At 52.8% G+C, this 23,244-nt stretch overlaps 2 protein-coding genes across 2 annotated transcripts; both read right to left on the bottom strand.

The window, feature by feature from the left end:
• Positions 1–7,902: 7,902 nt before the first annotated feature.
• On the bottom strand, positions 7,903–10,944 carry LOC104464546 (zona pellucida sperm-binding protein 3-like). Its single transcript, XM_010077281.1, has 9 exons — positions 10,524–10,944; positions 9,671–9,794; positions 9,484–9,587; positions 9,129–9,306; positions 8,933–9,053; positions 8,735–8,826; positions 8,519–8,664; positions 8,243–8,362; positions 7,903–8,033 (listed from the first exon to the last, which is right to left on the bottom strand). The coding sequence occupies exons 1-9, from the start codon at positions 10,942–10,944 to the stop codon at positions 7,903–7,905; spliced, it is 1,437 nt and encodes a 478-aa protein (XP_010075583.1).
• Positions 10,945–16,869: 5,925 nt separating this feature from the next.
• Positions 16,870–22,959, bottom strand: CD276 (CD276 molecule). Its single transcript, XM_010077280.1, has 7 exons — positions 22,911–22,959; positions 21,269–21,619; positions 20,575–20,871; positions 19,349–19,489; positions 18,099–18,140; positions 17,638–17,673; positions 16,870–16,892 (listed from the first exon to the last, which is right to left on the bottom strand). Exons 1-7 carry the CDS (start codon positions 22,957–22,959, stop codon positions 16,870–16,872), a joined length of 939 nt encoding a protein of 312 aa, XP_010075582.1.
• Between the last annotated feature and the right edge of the window lie 285 nt (positions 22,960–23,244).

Raw genomic sequence — 23,244 nt, 5'->3', positions numbered from 1 at the left:
TACTCAAAAAAAAAAAAAAAGAAGCACGAGGAGGAGGTGAGGAGCTTTGCACCGAGCAGGAGGTACCCACACTGCTCCCAGCCCCCCGAAACTGTGCCCAACCCCAGTCCTCTCTGTCCTGCATCCCTTCACCTCCTCACCCCCCAGCCCAGGGAGGGGAAAGAGGGGTTCAGGGGTACCCCCCAAGCCATGGATCGGGGCACTTGGTGACTCCTCCTCGTGGATGGATCAGGGCACTTGGTGACTCCTCCTCGTGGATGGAGCAGTGGCAGCAGGACACCTGAAAAAATTCTTCTGCTGTGCCAGGAGAGGGACAAAGAGGGATGAGGAGGTGGGATGGAGACCCAGCAGGGGGGCAGGATCCGTCCTCCCTCCCCAGCACGGGAAAATAGCATCAATGGGGAGCCCAGAGCATCAGGCAAAGCGGTGAGAATGAAGATGGTGCTAGGCAAGGTGGGGATAAGTTTGTGATCGACAGGGATGGCTGGAGAGCAGCATCCCTGCAGCACAGCTCAAGCTGGGACTGCCCAGCCCAGGCTGAGCTTAAATGGTCTCCTGGGGGGGGCCCAGGTGGGGCTGCCCAGGCCATTCAATGCCCCCAGGGCAGCAGGAGGCCAGACTCAGGGTGAGGGGCTCTGCCTATCGTGCCGAGATGGCAGCTCCAGCACCAGCCCAGTAAAACCCAGCTCCCCAGTGGCCACCAGTCCTGGAGCTCAGCCCTCTGGTCCCTGGCCCTTGCTACACCAACGGGTGATGTATATTGATTTATTGCATTATCTTACCTTATAAAATGCACTTGGTTGCGTGTTCTCCCACCACTGGGTGGCAGTGGGCACCCACGCACATGGGTACACGCCTGCCCCACGCACACACCTGCCCCATGCAGGGGCTGCCTCCATCCTCACCACCCCTTCCAAGACCTCTGCCGGGGCATGGGGACCTGTGCCAGGCGCCGATGCCGTGGTGGCCTCATGTCACGTCACCTCACCTTGTCATCACCCCACACTTCATCCCCAGTGGGGACACAGGGACTGGGTGAGTTCAGCCGGGCCACATCCTGCTCTCAGGAGAGCATCCCCCCCCAAAATACACCCAGAAAAGGCAAATTTGAGGCCAAAAGTGCTTCTGGGTCTTGTCTTGACCCTGGGATAAGGGGTGCTCAGCCGGAACACCCCCCCTTTACAAGGCAGCACTCCCCAAAAGAGCCCCAGCCTCCCCCAGAGCCATGGGGTCCAGCCAAGGCTGCTGAAATCCAGCCGCGTCGGAGGAGCCCTGGAGGAACTTGTAAGACAAGGGATGACATGCTTGATGGGACTTCTTAATTAGATCTCGGTGAAACCAAAATGTACCGGGGCTCCCCTGGCAGAACAACGTCAGGCAAACATTAATCATGCTCCAAATAAATAATTAAAACGTTAGGGCTCTTAGAAGGGGAAAGAAAAAAAAAACAAAAAAAAAATCAAAGGCACCAGCCCATAATAAGCACTGCTGCTGGGTCCAGCAATGCCCTAGCCTCAGGGGGGGGAGCAGAGCTGTGTCCCCAAGGCCACCTGAGCCAGGTGGGACCCAGCATGTCCATCAAAATTCGTGTGTAAAGCCCCAGGAGGTGTCAGGACCAGGTTTGGAACCTCGTACGTGGAGTTGTGGGGTTCCAGCCCCATCTCAGCTTTTTATTAAAATGTTTCTTTTTGCAACCTATGGCCTCAAATAACGGATTGAAAAAAATATATTTCCCCACCAGTTGGTTCATGCAGTGCTCGGGACACCATTCACGGTTCCCCTCCGGGATGCTGGGTGGTACCAGATTCCAGGCTCCGGCAGATGCCCAACAGAGCGTGGGAAAATCTCTTCATCCAGCACCGAGGAAAGACTTTTGGGATAAAAACAACAACAAAAAAGGCTTGGAAAAAAGAAAGCTCTCCCTCCCCTCTTATTCAGAGCAGAGATGATTACTCAGTGTAAGCAACACGGGGTTTAAATTATGCATGGAGCCATTTGCATCACAGAACACAATTGAGGTGGGGCCGGTCCTGCCCCTCCCGGCTCCCCAGTGGGATGGTGGGGAAGTGCCTTGGGACCACGCATCCCCCAGTCCAGCATCTGCCTTTGCCAAAGCCTGCGGTGCAAATTTACAGGGGGAAAAAGCTGAAAAAAAAAGAAATACAAGGGGCTGGAGAGTGATGTTTTTCCCCTGTGGCCAGCGAAGAAGAAAGAAACATCACCTGGGCTCTGCTTTCTTCTTCTTTACCTTTTTTTAAAACATAATTATTAAAGAGCAAGCTAGATTTATTAAAAAGTGATGATGGGATGGGGCTTCTCCCCTCCCTCCACTGCTGAGTTGAGACTTGACGATGAATTTAATGCAACACCTGTATTTTTTAGCTTCTGGTTTTCCTCTCCTTTCCCTTTTCTGCCAAGGATGGAGCAACCCCATAACCCTCAGCCATGACCACCAAGAGGTGATGCCACTCATTCCGAAGGTGATGGGTACCCACGAAGCCTCTCTGGTGGGCAGCATCCCTGCCCTTCCTCAACCCATCACCTGGGTACCAAGCTCGCTGGGAACAAAGGACTTTACCAAAATCCTCTTTATTACATTAATACTTGCTGGTAATGAAGCTAGCTAGTACTTCGAGCTCCAATCAAATTAGGGAAGCTATAATGAACAAGAAGTGGTGCATTAATTCATTAGTGGGAAATTACGCTAAATTATCTCAGCAAAAATGGCAAAAACTTTAATTTACCGATGGTATTTTCAAATGCCTCTTTGCTCCTTCATCTCCATTTACACCGTGGCATGGGTTTTTTCTTTCTGGCAGCAAAAACACAAGAAGTGAATTAACTCCAGCTCCTTGGGGAAATGTTTTTGTCTCTCAGATGGGAACGAATACCCATTAAAAAAAAAAAAGTCTCCCTGTCAGCTCTCCCTACACCGCCTTGCTTTAAAAAGAAAAACAAGATAACTTTTAAAAACAAGTATTTTTAATGTTTGGGGTTTTTTTTTTTCAGTAAAAGTAATATTTTATTTTTAATGAGCTTCCCGTGTGCTCACAGGACTCCAGGAGCAGGGACACCTCTGCAGGGGGAGAGCACAGCTAAAGCCCGCCCACCAGGCAGGGGGGTCAAAGCACAGCCAAAAAAAAGCATGGCAAGGTCCGGAAGATATTTGGGACAGAAATAGGATCCTTTGGACATCAGGGAACTTATTCCCAGGGGTAAAAGGAGGGTGGAAAGGAGCCCTTTGCCCCACAGGACAGCGGTGCCTGCAGCCTCCTATTTAAAGGACCAGATCTGCAGAGATACACTTTTTTTTTTTTTTTTACACTTTTTTTGCAGAAAAAAAGTTTAACAAAAAAAACAATTAATAAGACTAGATAGTCCTTGGGCTGGGCAGACGTAGCTCCCTGGAGCTGCAGGGCTCCACAAACCAGGTTTGATCTGGGTTTAGCTGCAAGGCAGGGAGCTCAGGGTTAACGAGGGAGGCTCCTTGCTTTCCAAAGTGGACAAATAAACCTCCGAAACGACACCCTGGCCTCAGCAACCTGGACTTTTCACAGTCAGCTTAAAAGAAAGCAACCAAAGTTTCCCACTATATCTACGTTATGTAGAAGGGTCCCTGCTGCTGGGGGATGGATGGCAGCACAAGGGGACAGTCCCATGGGATGGACTGAAGCACCTCAAGTCTTGCCCTGTCAAATGTCCTGCTTAAAAATAATTATTTTATTTTGTCTTTAATTGCTCTTACTATCTAATAAGAGATGGACCATGTCCAGAGAGGGACAGGACAGTGCAGCTCCTGCTGTGCAGAAGGGAGATGGACATTGATGCTCACACCACTTCCACTGGACACTACCAATTTGCAAGTGAACACACCAAGCAGCTCACTTTTGCCCTGAGGTCCCTGGAAGTACCACTTGGTTGCTCTCCTACGTGATAAATCATTTTTCTTTTCATTAATTGTCTCAAAAGCCATTTATAGCAGATCACCACCATCCCTGTATAACAGGGTGCTTACAGCAAGCTGGAGCCACACGTGAATAACCACAATGCATCCTCATTCGCATTAGTTCCCACAAACTAGTTGTTCTGCCAGCATCTCACAGATTTTTCATTAAGTCTTTGCTCAGGTGCTCATGTGTGCAAGGGAGATGGATGCCAATAAAGTCCAGAAGCAGCAGTTATGGGACTGGGGTTCACGGGTGGGTGAGCTGGGCATCACCAACCAGCACATGCCATGCTCTTCCTCTGGGTTAAACCAGACAGGAAAAAAAACAGACCAGCACTGTCACCTACTATAGCTCCAGGAAGAGGTCTCACTGCCTTTGAGAGCACAGCCCAGCTCTTCAGAGCATCCAGGGGCTAAATTCCTACCTGGTTCCATAATCAGATAAACACTGTCATCCTCCACCAGACACCTTCACCTCCCCAGCTCCTTAATCCACCTACAGTAAGCCCAGCTTTGGGAGCCTTAGCTCAGGGTTGGATGTCAGGGAGCAGCTTCTAAACTCATCTCCTCCTTGGCCCTCTTATTGGGGTTTTCTCCTGGTAAGTAGAGTGAAAAAAAAAAAGATTGTTTGGAATTAAGAATTTTTTTTAGGAATTAATAGCTGCATTAAATTACAATATTTTCTAAACTCATCTCCTCCTTGGCCCTCTTATTGGGGTTTTCTCCTGGTAAGTAGAGTGAAAAAAAAAAAGATTGTTTGGAATTAAGAATTTTTTTAGGAATTAATAGCTGTGTTAAATTACAATATTAAAATCCACGTGTGCTGGGTACCAGAGGGGAAGCCAAGTGTTATCAGCAGTGTTGTCTGATGCTCAGCCCCTCCTGGGCTGCGAAGCCAGTTTGGATGCAGGGGTAAACAGCAGCCTCAAACACAATAGCCCCCAGTTCAAGTCTTTCCTGATAAAGATGAGCCTGAAAAGAAGATCTGAGCACAGGCTGAGGGATTAGTGCTAATAGGATGGGATCCAACGGGGCTCAGAGCCCAAAACTGGGCTCTTCTCCTCCCCACGCGATGCAGAGCATCAAAAGGCAAAACAGCTCCAGGTTTGGGCACAGGTTACCTGCCAGCTGGCTGCTGATGGTTTCTCTCCACCACAGCTAAAAGGGTAATTCAGGAAAGCATTTCCCACAGTAACTAAATTGAATGAGGGGACTGAGAAGCAACACGTGCAGCCCTGCACTTGGCAGAGCTTGGAGCAATCCCTCCCCACTGCTGGTGTCAGCCCAGCGGCTCCTCCAGCACTCCCTGTGCTCAGCATTTCTGGGGGAGCATCGTTGCAAAGGAGAACTTTCAGGCCATTACTGGTCAAAAAAAAAAAACCACACCCAGCCCAATTTCCTCCCCCTTTCCTAGCCTGGATGCTGAAGCCCTTAGAAGGGAGAAGTCCTACACTCACAGCTTCCTCCTTAGAGGATGCCCCAAGTCCACAGCTTGCATTAGAAATAAAAATAAGGCAAGCTGTGCAGTTCTGTTAAAGCTCCTCTTGGTTCCTGGGAAGGGTGGTGATGCTGGCAGCACATGTCCAGCAAGGAACTGGGCTTTCAACCATGGAGGAACTTGCAGGACAGACGTGACATACAGAGCAGCACAGGTCCCAAACCCACACAGCATAGGACCACAAAAAACAAGCACTCCAGGTCCTGCTCAGTGGCCAATTTTTTTCAGACGGGGGAAGAAAGCAGCTTTAAAGATTAATGATGAGCCTCAAGGCAGAAGAGTGGTTAAGAGGACCATGCAGATGGGACTGCCTGGAAAGGACCACCTCCAGTCCCCACCCAGGGGACACAGCCGAGTCTCCATCCATCAGCAGCCTGGCCACACATCCAGCCCAGCCTCACACTGCACCCTGGCACCCTGTTGAGGTAAAAATTAAGATTGTTCCTGCTATCTGTACTTCAGGGAAAAAAAAAAAAGGGGGGGGGGGGGGTTTGAATCTTCTGTAGCTCATGCATAAAACATGAAGGCTGACAGGGTGATCGGGGAAGATTTCGGCCCCCTCCAAAAATGGCTTACATGCCTGCCTCCCTTTTCCACACGATTATTTTGGCTCAGTTCCTTAATTAATTGAGAACAGAAGCAGGAGACATTTGTCCCAAGCACATCATCCCTGGGCTTTCCAACGAAGCCCACCTGGGGAAGGGGTTCCTGCTCCACACCCCCCCCAAGCCTGTGCTCAGGCTTTGCCGGAGTAGGTTCTAGGGGAATCAGCATCACCAGATCACAGCCTAATGGCTCAGGGATTGCAGCCCAAGAGCTTTCAGGACAGAAGTGCTGTTTTCCAGCCTTCAGCTGCCTAATTCAGGTAATGCCTTGAACAGCAGCAGTTTTCAGAAGGCCCTAGGCAAAAGCAAAAGGGCCAAACATCCAAAAACCAGGGCTGAGAACATGGCTCTGATCCAGCCTGGCTGCTTGGCCCCGTTTTACTCTTTATCCAGGGCCAAGAGCAGTTTCCTCAGCTCAGAAAAGACTGTAGCAAGCACCAGGTCATTGAATTCTCCCAGAATATAGAAAGCAAGAACAGAAGGCAGAAAGTCATTCAAACCAAAAGGAGTCACCAAGCTTGGGGATTACCAAGCACACAAGGGTCACCAGCACCAACCGAGGCACATTCATGCTTCAAAAGAATCTGACCCCATCACTGTGCTCACCCAGGAGCACAGGGTCCCACACTACATAAACCAAGGTGATGGGTTCACCAGATGCAGAGCCATCATCAAGTTATCCAGCCATAGGCTAATGAGATAAGAAAATCCAGCAACCTTGAGGCTGGCACGGAGGTGGCTACTAGTCCCTGGGTCAGCAAACCACTTTTAAGAAATATTTGTGTTACTCAAGCTCCTGAGAAGCACAACTGGTGCTCAACTTGCCACCTTAATAGTCAAAACACCAAAAGCTCATACCCAGCTTGAATCCCACCAGGCAGAAGACACTGCGAGTCCTCAGTAGCCTAAGCCAAGAGGTAGGATAAGCCTGTGTGATGAGGGGAGGTGATGATAATTGAGGCAGACCTATTGGCTAAGGGCTTCCCCTGCTTTATATTTTAAAAAGATGTTTAGAGTAGGTGGACCAGTAGCTTTCCCTGTTTGTCCCCTTCTTCAAATTACGGTCACCAGTTCCACCTCCCCATCCAGCCATTGCTCCCTGCTCTCCACACAGCAGAGGCCACCGCAACTAGAAGCGACACTCATTTTCAGCCCTCATCTAGCTCCAACGCCAGGTTTTCCCAGTTCTCCCAGCCACAGATGCCATACTCAGCCCCAACACCCACAAAAATCCCAGAGTTGGAGATGCAGATGTGTCCTTCAAGAGGCAGCACATCCTCACCCAGGCTGCACCAGCTCACACCACAAAACCCAAGCCAGAGCTGCTGCTGTCACATCCTCCAGCATCACCCCTGCTAAAGAGGAGCAAACAGGACTTCTGGAGTCAGGAATCCATTTAGTATCTGTCAGCATCAATTCTTCCCTCATTGTCCAGAAAATAGGAGCCAGACCTCATTTGCAGCCAGTATCTAGGAGTCCTTGCCAGCAGGCACAGCAACTCATGCCAAGTACACAACACAGCCCCAGAGGCAGCACTGGACATCTGGGAAGTCCTCCTGCAGAGAGGTACCTTCCACCTCCAAACATTGTTTTGGGAGATGCTTTTAGGTGGCAACAGCTCTCCCTGGTTTTGGTCCCACCATTTGAATGAATGAACCATTCTGATTCATTGGTGGCTTCCCAAGAGCTTGTGGCCATCCCAGGAGGTGGCTTACCTGGAGGATGGTCCATGAGCCCAGCCCTGGCTGCCATCCCATTGGAGCAGACCACAGCAGAGGCTGACTGCTGTCCCTCCTCCCCACCAAGGACACAAAGGGAGGACAGAAACATTTCTCTTTATTCATGTTGGGGAGTTACAATGACGCTCCAGGAGGGCAGCTACATTTTCTGCACCCAAGAAACAGTCCAAGAGCAGTTAAGCTCAGCACAGCAGCTGCCGTGAGCAGGGCAACTTGGACTAGTGTAGGAAGGCCTTCAGCAGCACCTGGAAAAGACAAGATGCACTTACTAAACATTCTGTGGCTTCCCACCATCTGTTGGTGGGCAATCTTACAGACATCTTTGGGAAGAAGTCCCCCAGACTGGCTTTTGGTGATTACACTAGAAAGTCTTATCCCAATGTGTGAAATCACAGGGTATTCATGACTGGATCAACCTGGAGTTGCCTTCAGCCAACACCTGAAACACACATACCATTGGGGGTCTTCTCTGCTGGTGCCAGGCCTCCCGAGGAACTCCATAATCCCTGAGCTGGATCAAGGATTAACAGTGGTCCAACCAAGACTTCAGCCTCCGCTGCCCTTGAGGACCCACCTAAGAGAAGGGCCCAGTTACTCACTCAAGGACATTAAGAGCAAGGTTGCTCCTTAAGGGGAGATGCATTTGCTAAAGCTCTCCCAACATCTCAGCCATCCCAACCTGGAGGATCACCCTGCCTCAGGGGCACACTTTGGGCACACAGAGCCCTACCTTGCTTGGAAGAGATGTCTCTCTTCAAGCGCCTCCCTGGCCATCTGGCTGGAGAGTTAATTCTCCGGGAGTATCCTCCATACAATGGACAGTTGCCAGTCTCACAGCAGCTGCAGATGTCTCCAGTACCCTCCACAGGAGCCCAACTGAAACAGAATTACCTGTAAGCCCTCTTCTCCAGGCTGCTCCCCCTCCCTACACACACCAGGTACTCACAGACTGCTGGCTTTGTTGAAGGAACAAGCCTTGTTCAATGGGTTTGGGGCTTGGTCAGCTGGGGAGACCTTCAAGTGGCAGGTGATGTAGATCTGAAAGGAAAATTAAACCAACATCCAAGGTTAATTGAATTTCTTCATGCAGAACAGCACATCTTCCGTGCACACTGGAGGAGGAGAGGTAGGCACCACATCTCACCAGGTTTCTGTCATCTCCTGCAAACTTGAATGCATCAACCATGAACTGCAGCGTTTCCTGCCGGGGCCTCGGCGAGATGAAGGCTGAAGTGGTGTCATCTGCCCTCCCATCCACCAAGCACCTGGACAAGGGTCAGAAGTCAGGGACACGCCAGGCATCTCCAGCAGTACCACCAAGACAGCCCCTCAGCCCTTACCCGCTGAGGTCAATCAAGGCGTATCGGGGAGAAGAGCTCCTGTCTGGACTCAGGGTAGCAACACAGTCATCCACAAAGAGCCTCAGAGGTACATGGTCCCCAGAAACCACATCAGCCTGGAGGTGCAGGCTCTCCCCCAGCTGGAAGCCATTGGAGAGCCTCTCAGTGCTCCAGTCATCTGAAGGGAGATCCAAGGCTACGGGTCACTTTGGAGACAAACACATAGCCCTCTCTTGCCCAACCCCACATATCCCTTCTGCAAGGTTGGACTTTAAGCCAGATCGTAGCTCTGTTTGGGCTCTCAGCACATGGCCAAGAGCTGGCAGGAGGGACCCAAGGGGAAGAGGACACCCACCATTCATGAGGCGCAGGGAGAACATCAGCCTCTCCTCTGCCGACAGTGTGGAGTAGAAGGGAGCCCAGGTGGGCCGGACAGCGTTGCTGCTCACATTGCTCTTCCTAGATGGAAAAGATGGGTCTTACTAAAGATACCACCATCACCCAGGTCTGTAGGAGCAGAGCCCCGGCCCCCACTGTCTCACCTGGGATAGTGACATTCAATGGGAACCACAGCCGGGCTGCTCCTGACAATGACCAGGTTGCCAGAAGGAGCAGGTCTGTAGGACAAGCTTGTTTTGTAGATCAAGGAGTCTGGGGTCAGCTGGAAGGAAGATTTAGGAGAGCTAAGTCAGTAAAACAAACAAGCCAGCCAGAAGCTCAGCACCATCAGGTAGCCAGCACTGGCACACACAGGTCCAGCAGCTGTAAAGGCACAGGTTGTCCTCCACCTTCCCCATCCAGGATGCTAAGCAGCTTTACACTGACATCCCAACAAGGCGCCAGCCCTGCAGGAGGTCACTCTCCAGGACTTTGGCACTCCAGCAAGCACCCACATCAGGCTGTGGGACAGTAGGCCTGCAGACCTCCTCCCTCCAGTGAGCTAGGGCACACCAGCTCCCAGCAGCCCCTCTCCTACCAAGGAGGTCAGCAAGCCCCCTTCACTAATTCCCCACCGACAGCCACTGCACTTTCAAGCTATGCCCAGCTCTCCCATACGCTCATGCATCCCATTGCACTCAAGTCATAAAACCAGTCCAAGCCTTGCTCGCTGTTGAGCCTGCACCTCATCCAGGACTTGAGGATGGCATCTGTACTCCAAAAAAATAGTTCTGCTACAACCAGCTGAGTCCCTCCTCACCCCAAAGATCAACATCACCTTTACCAGGTCACCTCTAGGGCTGAGGCTAATTAGGCAGCATGACAGTACATTGTCCTGTCCAGAATAATTCCCATTTAGCCACCCAGTGCTGGTACAAGCCCAGAGAAGGTCCATTCCCTACGCAGCATCACCAAGGACGGAGCAGCCCCTCACCCCAGCATCCCGCCTCCCCCCCAGGGTGCTGCCACACTCGTGCAGCCCAGCCACGAAGGTCACCGTGCTCTCAGCAGCACTCTGGGCCATGGGCAGGCAGGCAGCCAAGCCCAGGGTCAAATCCGCAGCCCTGACCAGGCGTCCTGTACCAAAGAGGTCCCTGTGCACCGTGACCACCACCTGTGCCTCCTGGCACTGCACGGCCACAGGGTGCAGTGGGGCAGCAGCCTGGAGCTGGGAGACATCCACCCATGCCCAAGGAGAGGGCTGGGAGAAGGAAGGCACACGGGGTCGGCTCCGAGAAGAGTCCCCACGGATTCTTGAATCCCCCCGAATCCTCAAGACCCCTGAGTTTCTCTGAGGAAAGCCCCAGGGGCTGTAAGATGCTGCTTCAGCCAGCACCCAGCAGAACAGAGCTACACCCAAGCTACCTCCAGACCTCATCCTGGTCCCAGGAAAAACCAGCTCATGGAGAAAGTGCTGCTCAGGAACCTTTTATACCAGTCCTCCCAGCAGCCCCAGGCCAGACGGGGCACACCTGGAGGCTGCAGGCATGGCCCCCACCCAGCAAGGAGCAGCTCAGGACAACGGGACCCAGCTGGGACCATCCCATCTCTTAGGACATGGAGGGTGACTTCCCTGGGCATACACCTGAGAATCACCTTGGACCAGTTTGTCTCATGTCCCTCTGTCTTGCCTGTTTGGGCTGGTATCACCCATTGCCACCTCAGCGGCCAACTGGCCATAAGCTCTTGTCCCTTGTCCCTGTGCCTATGTGCTTCTTGCTGTGTGAGATGGAGCCAGTTTTGGCCACCAATGTGGCAAGGGTTTGGTCAAGCGTTTCTTCCCTGGTGTCCCCCACATTTCCCAAAACCCAGGTCCTGAAGCACCACTCGAGGTGGGAGGTTCAGAGAAGGAGAGACCTTTAGCTGCAAAATCCACCTGGGCTCTGGCTCGTGTGTGTTGGCAATCTGTCCGTGCGCGATTTCATGGGTATCTGCGCTGGGTAATTGTCTGTCGAGTAATGAAGGCATCATAACCGGCTTATTTGCATAGAAAGCAGAGGTACAAAAGCCGATCTTCCCATAATAGCAGCTGATAAGTGAATGGCAGGCATAATCAAGAGATTAATTGGCCCTTGCGTGTTAATTATGCTAATTGGCACAGCTGCTCGTGTGTACAGTAGGATGACTAATGGCTCGACATCGCTGAGCTGGATGAAGAGGTTGGGGGTCACCCAAAGCTGCTTGCTGTGGTGGCAGAGCCTGGTGAGAAGGGTCCCCTCGACACGGGGGTGATGCCCTGCATGCACCCGCTCTTCAATGGCGTGCCTGAACAAGCCAGCAGGGTTATTTTCAGCCTGGGTGGATTTATTCATGGCATGTTTCTAACGGTGCTTTACGTGGGTGATCAGGGAAATGGGGTTTGTGGCTGAAGCATCCTCCTCCTGGTCTGCTAGGATCTGTGGGGTGGGTTTGGGGTGGGGAGACCACAGCGATGAGCTGGATAGAATCACAGAATGGTTTGGGTTGGAAGGGACCTTAAAGCTCATTGAGTTCCAACCCCCCTGCCATGGGCAGGGACCCCTCCCACTAGCCCAGGTTGCTCACAGCCTCATCCAGCCTGGCCTTGAACCCCTCCAGGGATGTGCAAAGTGCCCATCAAGACCACCGGGGTGCACAGAAATTCCTGGGGGATCCCCTTCGCTTGCTGGCCCATACATTAGGCATTCGCTGTTGTCTCCCTGAAGTATGAATAATGCCACACACACGCACACTGTCCTTTGCTGGCATCATGTCCCTGTCCCAGCCTTGCCCCTGCTATTTTTCATGAGTGATGAATAAATGATACGACAAGAAAAACCTCTCTGGCAGCTCAAGGCCTCTTTATTAATTCAGCAAGCAGTTGGTCATCTCCAAACCCAGCTCATCCTTCTGCTAGGTTGCTGTCTCTTACCCTGCAGCTGGGTTTGCCTGGGGAAGCTGAACACCCAGGAGGATGGGAGGAGATGCTCGTGCTGCCCATAGCCCCATCACCCAGCCCAGCAGCAGGACACGGCAAGTCCATGGGCTGAGTCACCCAAACTCCTGCAAACCATCTCCACGAGGAACCGGCTCAACATGGATGGGTGCCCACACCCCACACACCTTTGCTCCTGCGCTAAAGGGAGAGATGCAGCTCCTCCAGAAACCCAAGGAGCCACGAACAGCTTGTTGGGTGCAAAAAAGAGATCAACAGGCAGCAATCTCCCCCCCCCATCCACCACCTCCTGGCTCTCATGCCGCAGGTCACGGCACATCCATAACCGTGATCTCTATTTAATAGCTCTGAAGGAATAGTCCCTGCAAATTCCCCAAACTATACATTTCCCCCAGGAATGAAGGACACTGGGGGACATCTCCTTTGTGTCCTTCCCTGGGCTCACAGGAGCTTCCAGCTAGAAGGGGAAGGCCAACGGTTGCGTACGTCCTACACTCCTCAGAAGCCTTCGGTTCCGCAGGATGAGTCCCATGGTGGAAGCCTTTGATCTGTGCTGTAGGAAGCAATATCACACCCTCCCTTTGGGAGGGGTCTCCTCTGGAGTTTTTCATTTTGATACATGCCTTCACCACCTCTGAGAAGAGAAAAATCATTTCTCTGTTGGGCAGCACGGAAAAGAACCGCACTGTCAGCATTTTTTCTCGAGATGGCTCATCCGAGGGTTTCTTTGCCAGGGTGCTTTTCCACTGGAGTGTTAAATACTGTATGAATAGGGGAACTGAGTATTTCTCTGGCAATATTTAAGCAACATCTCCTTACCTGAGACACCACATGCTTCTCTAAGGCTCATTAAGCAACAGCAACCTCTCTTTGCTAGGCCCGGACAAAATGATGCTATCACCGAGCCGGCTCCGATCCCGCTTGCGAAAGCATTGCCAGGGGGGATTGTCTCACCCACCGTGAGTAATGATCATAAAATGACATTGAAATGCCACCTGATCGTCAAATGGCATCGAACCATCACCCCAATTCCCCCGTCCCCACGGCACAGTTATCCAGGCTGGATAAGAGGGGAATTGGAGTTTGAAAATTCTATTGCTCATTAATTTTCCTGGCTGGAGACAACTTCTTAATGGCAGGTAGAGGTTTTTTTCAGCAATATCACTGTTTCGTTTCAAATCTCTCTCTTAAACGACTTCTGAGTCATCGCAATAAATACTCTCTGCGCTTCCTTTCTGCTCCAGATCTCATATAACTGCTGATGGATAAATTGCTCGAGTTACCCGGGATAAATCACGCCGGATAGCCAGATCTGTAATTAAAACCTCTGTCAACCCCTCCGTCAACTCTGACTTAGCGGGACCAATGCATTGCGGCTGCAGGGAACAACCCGCTTGGGATCAGGCTCCAAAAAATGGGTCCTGGGAGGGAGAAATTGTCTCTGAAAGTGCCAACTCCACGTGATTCCCTTGGGAACACCACGTCATTCTTCATCTCCCATCAAAAGGATCTGGGTACTAGGACTGATGGCACAAGTGCAGAGTTTTTCAAGGCTTTTTCTTTTGCCAAAAAGGAGCTTTTGAGTGTGCCAGCGCTTTGCATTGGCTTTTGGAAAGCAAATTCCCTGAGCAGAGCTGGTGCAGAGCTGGGTGGTTTCTCCATCCCAGTTGTTGCACTGGGAGGAAACAAAGGGGAAATGAAATAAAAACTGGTCACACACAACAAATCTTGGATTTTTAGACCGATTTAAATCTTTTTTTTTTTTTTTTTTGATGTTGCTTCCCAGGAAAAGCTACAAGCAGAGGTAGAAAGTGATTTTTTAAATTCCCTCTCCCCAAGATGAGCTTCTCCCCAGGTTCAGGGCTTTGCTCCTCACCTTCATCAGCCCAGCCGCAGGAAGATCCAGCCCCAGAGCTAATTCCTGGGCTCTGCTTTCCCCAGGAAAGTCAGACGTGACATTTCCAGTGGCCTTAAAATCAGCAAGCAGCTCAGCTCAGGCTGCTCTGAGCTTTCCAGCTGAATTTGGGTCTGGCCTGGCATCAGTTCTGGGTTTCCCGAGCATCCCTGATGCCTGCAGTGACACAGCCCCAGCCGGGAGCAGGACAAGGGGACAACAGGGATAGGCAGCAACACCACAGGGGCTCCAACCCATCCCCTCCCCCACCATCCAGCCCACGTCCCGCTGTTATCCAGGAGTGGGTGGAGAAGGACATTGGGCTTTTGGGGAAGGGAAAAACCTTGTAGAGCCATAGCATCACGGCCAACCAGCCTTGTCCCCATCTGGGTCTCATCCACAGGACCCCAAAAAACCACGTTAGATCAAGGAGACCTTGAAGAAAAGGATGCATGGCTTCCTCCCCCAAAAAGAACCATGACCTGGATGTCCCCAAAAGCAGGATGGCACTTGGGGACAGGGGGGACAACTAAGCCCCTCCTGGGGTGCTTTATCCCACGCCAAAGCACACTGAGGACAGCGGCAACAGCTCAAGCCCTGAGCAGAAGCTCATAGTTCAGGATGGCTCATCAAGAAGTAATATTTTTCCTGGGCTGCCACAACTTAAATATTATTTTTTCTGCTCGTCACCCTCAAGATCTCCCTTCCCTGGCTGCATTTTGCCAAAAATCCCTCACATTTGCCCAAAGAAATGCCCCAGAAAGCTCCCAGCTGGAAGTGACATCCCCAGAGATGCTGCCACCATCTCAGGACCTTTAAAGATGTCCTGGACGTGGGGACAACTCATCCTGCCACCCACCAAGGAGCTGTGGACAGTTAATGACTTCATTCCCCCAGCCCAGCGTCTGGGCGCTAAATAATATTAATGGTACCTCCCAGCACCTCGTTAAAAATTGCGCTGGAGTTTAATTCAGGTCATAGATCAAAGCCCTTCAATGAAATCATCATCCATCCCCTCCCTAATCCGGGTTTGATACCAGCACGTTGTCCCTTGTCTCCCCTCTAGAAACATTTTTCTATTGAAATGCAGAGCCTGGCTTCGCGCCCAGGGAAGGACGGCTAAAAATAATCCTCCACCGGTGATTTTGGAAGGTCCTTTCCTCACCGGTCCCCATCAGATGGGATAAATGAGCCTGAATTTTGGAGTGATCCCAGAAGGATGACAATGTCCCTTTGCTCTTCGTTTGGCTGCTGGAGGCAGGAAAACAAAGAGGAGGGATGAGGGCAGGCATCCCTCCATCGCTGGAGTGGTTGAGGGTGGCACAGTGCAAGATGCTGTGGTGGCAACAGGAGACCGAGGGACAGAGAAGGCTAGGCTAGAAAGGTTTCAGTCTAGGAATTTCAATATTTAAACTAATTGCAGCCAAAGCTGCATCCCGGAGACCCCGCCGAGCCCGGAAAGCATTGTCCAAACCAACCCCCGAATTTATTTGTCAAGGCACAAAACTCCCCCCTTCAGATTCTGATTTTAAATAATGCCAAAAACCAGCAGAAGAGTCAGCGAGGGGCGCGGCGGGGACTTCCCCACCCACCGGAGCGGGACCAGGGCCACGCCACCCTGGTCACCCCAGCAGTGGAGAGAGGACCCCCAGGACACACCTGGGGGCAAACACCCCCGAACCCATGGGAAACAGGATAGCTCAACCCCACACTGGCCAGGTTTGTCCCCACCAGCATTTTAGCCCCCAAAGCATCACCTTTGTCACCATGGGGAGGACAGGGAGAGCTTCACCTGGCCGGCAGGTCCCCCCCAACCACTGCCTTTTTTTCCCCCCCCCCCACCCTTTTTGGGGTTAATTCAAGGCAGGGGAAAACCACCCCGATGGGATGTTGCATTCAAGGCAAAAATAAAAAGTCCAGTGGGAACCACAGCGGTACAACGTGAAAAAATAACTGTCCCTATATGTCCCTGGACCAGCTCTGTCCTCCCCTGCCTCGCTCCCATATGTCCCATCCATCTTCCCGGAGCCTCTGGGGCTCCATCGGTCGCTCCCAGGCACCTCGCTGAGCCCATCACTCCTCTCAAGGCCTCTGGGCTTGGAAAAGGCACCAAAATTTGCCCTGGAAGGCACGTGGAAGGTGGCTGGCACAGTTACGGCGATGCAGCAGCAGGCACAGAGGGTGCTGGGGGGGGACACAGTTGACCTCGGTTGCTCTCAGCCCAGCACAGGGATGGACGGACAGACAAGGACACACGCACACGCCGTCCCCAGGAAGGATGCTCCAGGCTCTGGGGCTCTCCGGGAATGGAGCCGCAGCCGCTCTCCAGCCCCAGGGTGCCCCGAGGATGTGACCGGGGCAGGAGGAGGGTGACAGGGGGACGAGGGGTGGTAGCAGGTCTGTGTCCTTCCCAGGGGACCTGGAGGTTGTCCCCATCAGGGACATCTCGGCTGGTCCAGGGCACAGGGTGCTACTTGGGGGTGTCCCAGCTCCCATCAATCAATTTCTTCCTCGTTATCTGGGGAGGAAAAAAAAAAAGAATCAATAAAAATTAGAAAAATACTAATAATCCAAATTAATGAGTTAAAGAGGAAAAGCGGAGTCAGCTGATGCTTCAGTAAAGGTGTGAAAGGCGAGAAAAGGCTTTTCATAAAGGTATCAGTGTCGGGGAGAAAATGGCATTAGATAAAAAACAGGGCTGTTAATAAAAGAGGAAAGGAGGGTTAAATTAGCAGCAATTCACCAGCAGCAGAGGCCAAGCCTCTGTCTTTAATAAGAAAGGAAAGAAATTAAAAGATTGAGATCTTGGGAGGAGGATGGGGTGGGGAAGAGTGGGGCTGACCAGGCTGGAGCCCATCACCGGGCTGTTAGCAGCATCAAGGCAGGAGGTTGGGAGAAGATACTGAAAAGGTAGAAACAGCAGCTGGGACTCCCAGTTTTCCTGAATTTCCACCAGAAATTCAACAGCAGGCTGAATCAGAGCCACCGGTCACATCGCTCCGTCATTTCTGGGAGATACAAGTGGTGGCCAGAGCAAGCGCAGCCCAACCAGGTGCTGGGAAATAACTGATCTGGGAAAATACGACTGAAAACTGGTGGGGGAAGAAAAAAACTGAAAACAGGAAAAAAACAAAAAACAACAAAGCCCAAAGATGGATGATGGGGATGCAACAGATGCTGTCCACTGAGATCTGAGCATCAGAGAAACCGTCACCAGGAGCCAGCTCATGATCCTGCGCCGACGGAGGGATGGACGCACTCACCGTCTTTGCTCTCCGCGCTCTTCAGCAGCTGCAGGGCTGCGAAAAGCAAAACAGCACGTGGTCAGAGCCCGCCATGCGGGACCAGGGGCTTGCAAGGAAACACCTCCCTGGAGGAACGAGCCAAGAGCCCCATTTTGGGGAACCCACCCCAACAATTGCACCCCCCCAATATCCATCACAAACCAACACCCCGGTCCCTGAATCTCCCCAGCAGGAAGGGAGCCGGCACCAGCTCCTGCACCAGCAGACAAAAGCAATCACCGGGGATATAATTAACCCATTTGATGACAGCAGAGCACTGTGAGTGGCTTTTTGTATTAAAAGATAGCGCGGCTTATCACAGAGCTGCCAGCACAGGGGGGGCTGAGCATCAACGGGGGGTTTGCTGGCATAGGGGACAGTGGCACGAGGACAGGCTATCACGTACTCACGTATAAAACCCACCAGCATCATGCACCCACCTGTCTTGGGTTCTTCCCCCTCCTCATCCTGCTCCTCTGTCCCTGCAAAAGAACAAGCCAGAGCATGTGAGCTTCATCCCAGTGCCCCCCTCAAACCCCACTTTTCCAGGCAGCTGGGTTTGGTGGCTGTCCCTTGGATTGTCACTGTTCCCGGCTGCTCGGAGCCACCCACCATCACCACACATCCCAGGCTCTGCTCGGGACCAGGTGCTGCTGGTGATGCTTGGGGAGGGGGTGACGGGTACCTGGCGAGAAAAACCAGAAAAAATTGCTGCTCTTGCCTCCCCCAGCTGCCAGGCTCACAGGCAAGGTCCCTGCCTGGTTTCTGGCTGACCAAGAGTCACAAAAAAAGGTTATTTCTAAGGTCGGTGCAAAACATCACGGGTTGGGAGCTGTGTCCTGACGCTAAAGGACTGAGGTCAGCTGGCCCAGGGCCACGGCACAGCAAATCTCCTGATTGAGGAGAAAATATTCTGTTACAGAAGAAGAAAAAAAAAATTTTTTTAAAATTTTTTTTTATACATCCTGCAGATGATTCCCTGGGATCTGCCAAGGGAAAACCCTCCTGGTCCCCACCACTGGGGACAGCTGACAGCCCGGCATCACGGTGGCATCATTCTTACCGGTGGCATCATCCTCCCCAGGGAAGAGCGAGGAGGAGCGAAACGGGGAGCCCCCGGGGAGGGAGGCTGCGGGGCCAGCCCTGCAGCACGATGCTGGCAGGGAAAGGCTTTGGCAGAGCGAACGAGAGAGAAAACAAACGGGGAACGCCAACAAAGCTGCTTCTGCAGCCATTTTCAGAGCACAGCAGCTTGTTTTAAAGCAACAAAGCCTCTCTTTTTGTGCAAACACCTCTCCATAATGAAAAAAAAAAAAAAAAGCAGAAGGATGCAGAAAACAAGAGCATGGAGCATCTCTCTTAAGCTATTTCCACGTGACAAGGCGCTTGGCATTTTCACAGTGGCAAGTGCTGGAGGCAGCTTCTTGGAGGCGATGCTCCGTGCATGCCTGGCTGTGGGTACTGGAGATGCAGAGGATGCTCGGAGCATGGGCTCGCAAGTACAGATCTGCTGCTGCCCGCCAACCCCAGCAGCTCCGAGCATCCCTTCAGCCTTTAAAAGATGTCACCACCAAGGCACAGCCGTGCTGGTTAAAATTTTTCCCAATTCCCTTCCTCCCTCCCTCCCTCCCTCCATCCATCCCCTCCTGCAAACCCCATCCCTTTTTCAGGGGTGTAACCGCCCCATTACCTGCGTTTTCCTCCTCTTCCTCACAGCTCTGGCGGATTTTTTTCTGGCACACATACGCCAGGACGGCGAGCAGCCCCACGACGCAGATGGCAAGTCCCACTGTCACCCAGAGAGCCACGGCCGGAAAGGCGAGATGTTGGCCTTGAGGGTGGGGGGGAAGAGAAATACCACCGCGGTGAGCATCGCTGCCCAGCCAAGGGCATGCGTGCGTGGCATCGGGGACCCCGCCAGGGCAGGGACACATCCCCAAGGAGGGTGTCAGTGGCACACGGACCACCCCAGCAGGTCTGGATCTGGTTGGGGAAGCAGCAGGCTGAGTCACTCCCTAAAATACTTGGTTAACCTTTAAATAATCACACTAAGAAATTCAAATTATGCTGCACGCGCTTCCTGTCCCCTCTTGTCTCGTGCCATGGGGCTGGGAAGGATGAGGACACCTTCCCCCAGCTCTGGGATGGCCAGGCAGGGACCACCAGGACTTGGGGAGATCTCCTGGAGCACTGGAAATCTGATTTTTTTCTCCCTATAATATTGCTCCTTCTTCAAATACATCTTGCACCAAATCCTGATCTTCCACCACCATCACCCCAAGGCTGACCATTTGCTCGCACGCTTGGGAGCCCACGCCAAATCCACCCCTCTGCTCCCAACCAGCTGCATCCACGGGACTTTTCCTGCAATAATTTGATGCATCCAGCCACAAAGTTTACGCTCCACCAGGGACTCACCTTCCCAACCCAGCAAGCGCCATACCAAGGGTAATTAAACCCTAATTAATGCTAGCGGGGAGTGCACAAGGTTATAGAGAGCTCCGGGAGGGCAGCAGAAGGAGCTCGGAGCGAAGCAGCGAGGCTGAATGTGCTCGATGAACTCCTTCAGCCTTTATTTCTGAAGGAGGATTGGCGCAGCTGGGATGGAGAATCCCAAATTCAGAGCATCCCACAGCCACACACTAAGGAGAAGACAACGACCGTGCCCTGTGCTGGCTTCTGGGCTGGTTTTAGGCTGGGATGAGACAACTGGTAAAGCTAGAGCCTAAGAGTTAGTTCTGTGACCCTGGTGTGGGGTAACAGAGAGGACAAGTCACCCTTGGAGTTCCACAAGGAAAGAGGTAGAGTGGGCAGCAACTCCCAGCGTGGCCCTGAGCCACGGTAGGGATCCCGATGTCACCACGGTCACCTTCTTGAGACAGAGCCCTTCCCTTCCTTCCCCCCATTTTGGCTCACCCGTGATGGTGACAGAAGCTTGGGTCTCCTGTTGCAGCACTGGGTTTCGCACCAGGCAGGAATAGGTGCTGCTGGGCTCCACCAGCACCTGGAGGACGCTGTGCACATCAAAGAGACCTTCCTCATTGGCCACCTGGGATGTGGTGACATTTTCCGTGATGTTACTGCCTCGGCTGTCTTGCCAAAGGACACTGGCCTCGGGGTAGCCGCGGGAAGCGTGGCAAGTCACGGCCGCCAGATCTCCTGGCTTCAAGTCCTTGTTGGGCTCCAGGTTCATGTTGGGTTTGGAGTAAGGAGCTGCAAAAGCGAGAGGACAACCAGCATGACACGATGGAGAAGACCAAAGGATCACAATCTGGAGCAACCCAATGAGGTTGAGTAAGCCGCAGAACAGACTTTTGCAGCTGATGAGACCAACCAGCTGAAGCCTCCCCAGCTTTGGTTCATTTATGGCCACACTTTCAGGTAGCTTCTCAACTGAGAACCTCTCCATCACAGTAGGGAAGGGACTGCACCCCTCACCAGCAATATTTTGGGGAGACGCAGCTGGTCAGTCTCTAACAGAGAACTGACTTCATGGGGAGACTACAACAAAGGTGGAGAGAGAAAGAGGCTCCATGGAGGACCAAACCATGATGGAGAACCCTTCTCTTTGGGGGAGACACATGGGAAACCCCAACTCTCCATCTCTCACCTGCCACCTGCAACGTCACGGCTGCGCTGCTGTAGTCCCGGACCCGGACAAAGCAAGTGAAGCTGCCTTCATCCGAGATCTCCACACGCCGAAGAAGCAGCGAGACATTGCCCTGGGCCAACTGGTCGTAGAAGAGAGCTGTGCGGTTGGCGTAGCCCCCACCCTGGTCTGCCAACTGGTCCTGGCCACCGGAGAAGCTGTGGACCAAGCGCTTGGTGTCCGTCAGTTGCCAGATGAGGCTCAGGTCATCGAGGCTGAAGTTGGCCTCAGGGGAGAAGGAGCAGTGCAAGGTGGCATCTCGGCCAAAAAGAGCCACCACGGGCTCATCCGGGACCTGGATCTCCATGGCACCTGTGGGAGGGTGGCAAGGGCAAAAGCATGGGTTGGTGAGACCCTGTAGAAGCACCTCTGGAATTCTCTATCCAGGTGACATCCAAATCGAGGGATGCCTGTGGGAGGGAACTATGGGCTGGTGGCATCTCAGGAGCATCCCCATCACTGGCTCTAGCACCAACAGGGAGACAGCCCCACATCCAGCACCAAACTTGGGACATCTCTGCAGCCACAGGCACCCAAACCGGCACCCCACCAGGACACGCAATCTGGTGGAGAGTAGGACAGTGGGTGACGGTGGTGGGGACACAGTCTGGTGTCCCCAGGATCAGCGAGGTCCGGGCAGCGCTGTGGCACGGCTGGCAAGCACTAGATGGCACCAGTGCTCCAGCGCGATGCCAACTGGCATGCCACCACCCGATGTCAACCTTGTCCCAGCGCCATGGCAAGATGCCAACCATGTCCCCGAGCCACGGCATGATGTCAACCCTGCGTCAGGAGCGATGTCACCCTTGGTGCTAGTCCTGGGGTGCCCGTTGGCAGCGAGTGGCGATGTCACCCAAAGCAGATCCAGCGCTTCATTCCCCGATTCCCCCCAATGCCAAAATGGGGAGGAAAATGGGAAAAAAATCTCGCTTCAGACCAAGAGAGGTAGATTTGCTTTATATTCCAACCTCAATACTGTTGAAAAACACAGCAAAGCCGTTACCCGCAGCAAATCCCTTCCTGGGGACGAGGGCAGCAACGAGATGTTAAATTTTAAGCAGGAGGATGAGGAGTTGCAGGAAGGAGATGGGGTTGGAGAAGACCTGCCAGGGGCCACAGACGGGCAGACAGGCATGAGAAGAGCGCTCGGGCAGCCTGCCTGCCTCTTGGCACACTCGAGAGTGTCACGTCTCCCTCCGGCTAATAATAAATGCTAGCGGGTTTTTGGAACGTTACCCAGCCTGGCCAGAATCGCTGCTGAGCATCCCAAAAGGATGCAGTCCCAACATTTCTCCCAGGTTGAGGTGCTGCAAACTGGGGGGCCTAGGAGCTGCCACACGTGGAGACAGACCAGGGTTAAGTCAGAAAATTTCAGGATTTAGTCCTCGCGTGGCTTCGCCATTTAGCGGTAGCTCACAGGAGGTGGTGGTACCCAAGGGGTGGTGCTTGGGGCAGCTGGAGGACCATGAAACCAAGAGAAACCCTTTGTGGGCGCTGCCACGAGGAACCACAGGTCAAAGGCAGCCTGGTCAGGATGAAGGTGGCATTCAGGACATGTCCTTGGGGGTGCTGACACCCCAAACCCCCCTCCAGCCCCACTCACCTGCCAGGCTGAGCGCCAGCGCTCCCAGGGCCAGCAGTGGGCAGAGCATCCTTGGCACGAGCAAAGCTGCGAGCACAGTCCTGGGTGTCCTCACAGGGAGTCCTCTCTCTTGTGACAAGTGGCCTGAGCTGAAAAAAAATCAAAGCAAACACTGAGATGGTGCTGGGGACCAGGGACAAAGAGCAAGAGAGGGAAGGAGACCGGTCTCAGGCACGGGAATCCATGCCAGGCAACCAGCATAAAACACAAGAGGGAGTTTGCCTCCAGCCTGGCACCGGCCAAGGGACTGGTGTGTCCCCTGCGTCAGGAACGGGAGGGATCCGGAGGCAGCTCT

The sequence above is a fragment of the Pterocles gutturalis genome, unplaced genomic scaffold, assembly GCF_000699245.1.
Source record: "Pterocles gutturalis isolate BGI_N339 unplaced genomic scaffold, ASM69924v1 scaffold33463, whole genome shotgun sequence".
Taxonomy (NCBI): Eukaryota; Metazoa; Chordata; class Aves; order Pterocliformes; family Pteroclidae; genus Pterocles; species Pterocles gutturalis.
Note: the sequence above shows the minus strand (reverse complement) of the source record. Positions and strands in the feature narration are given on the sequence as shown.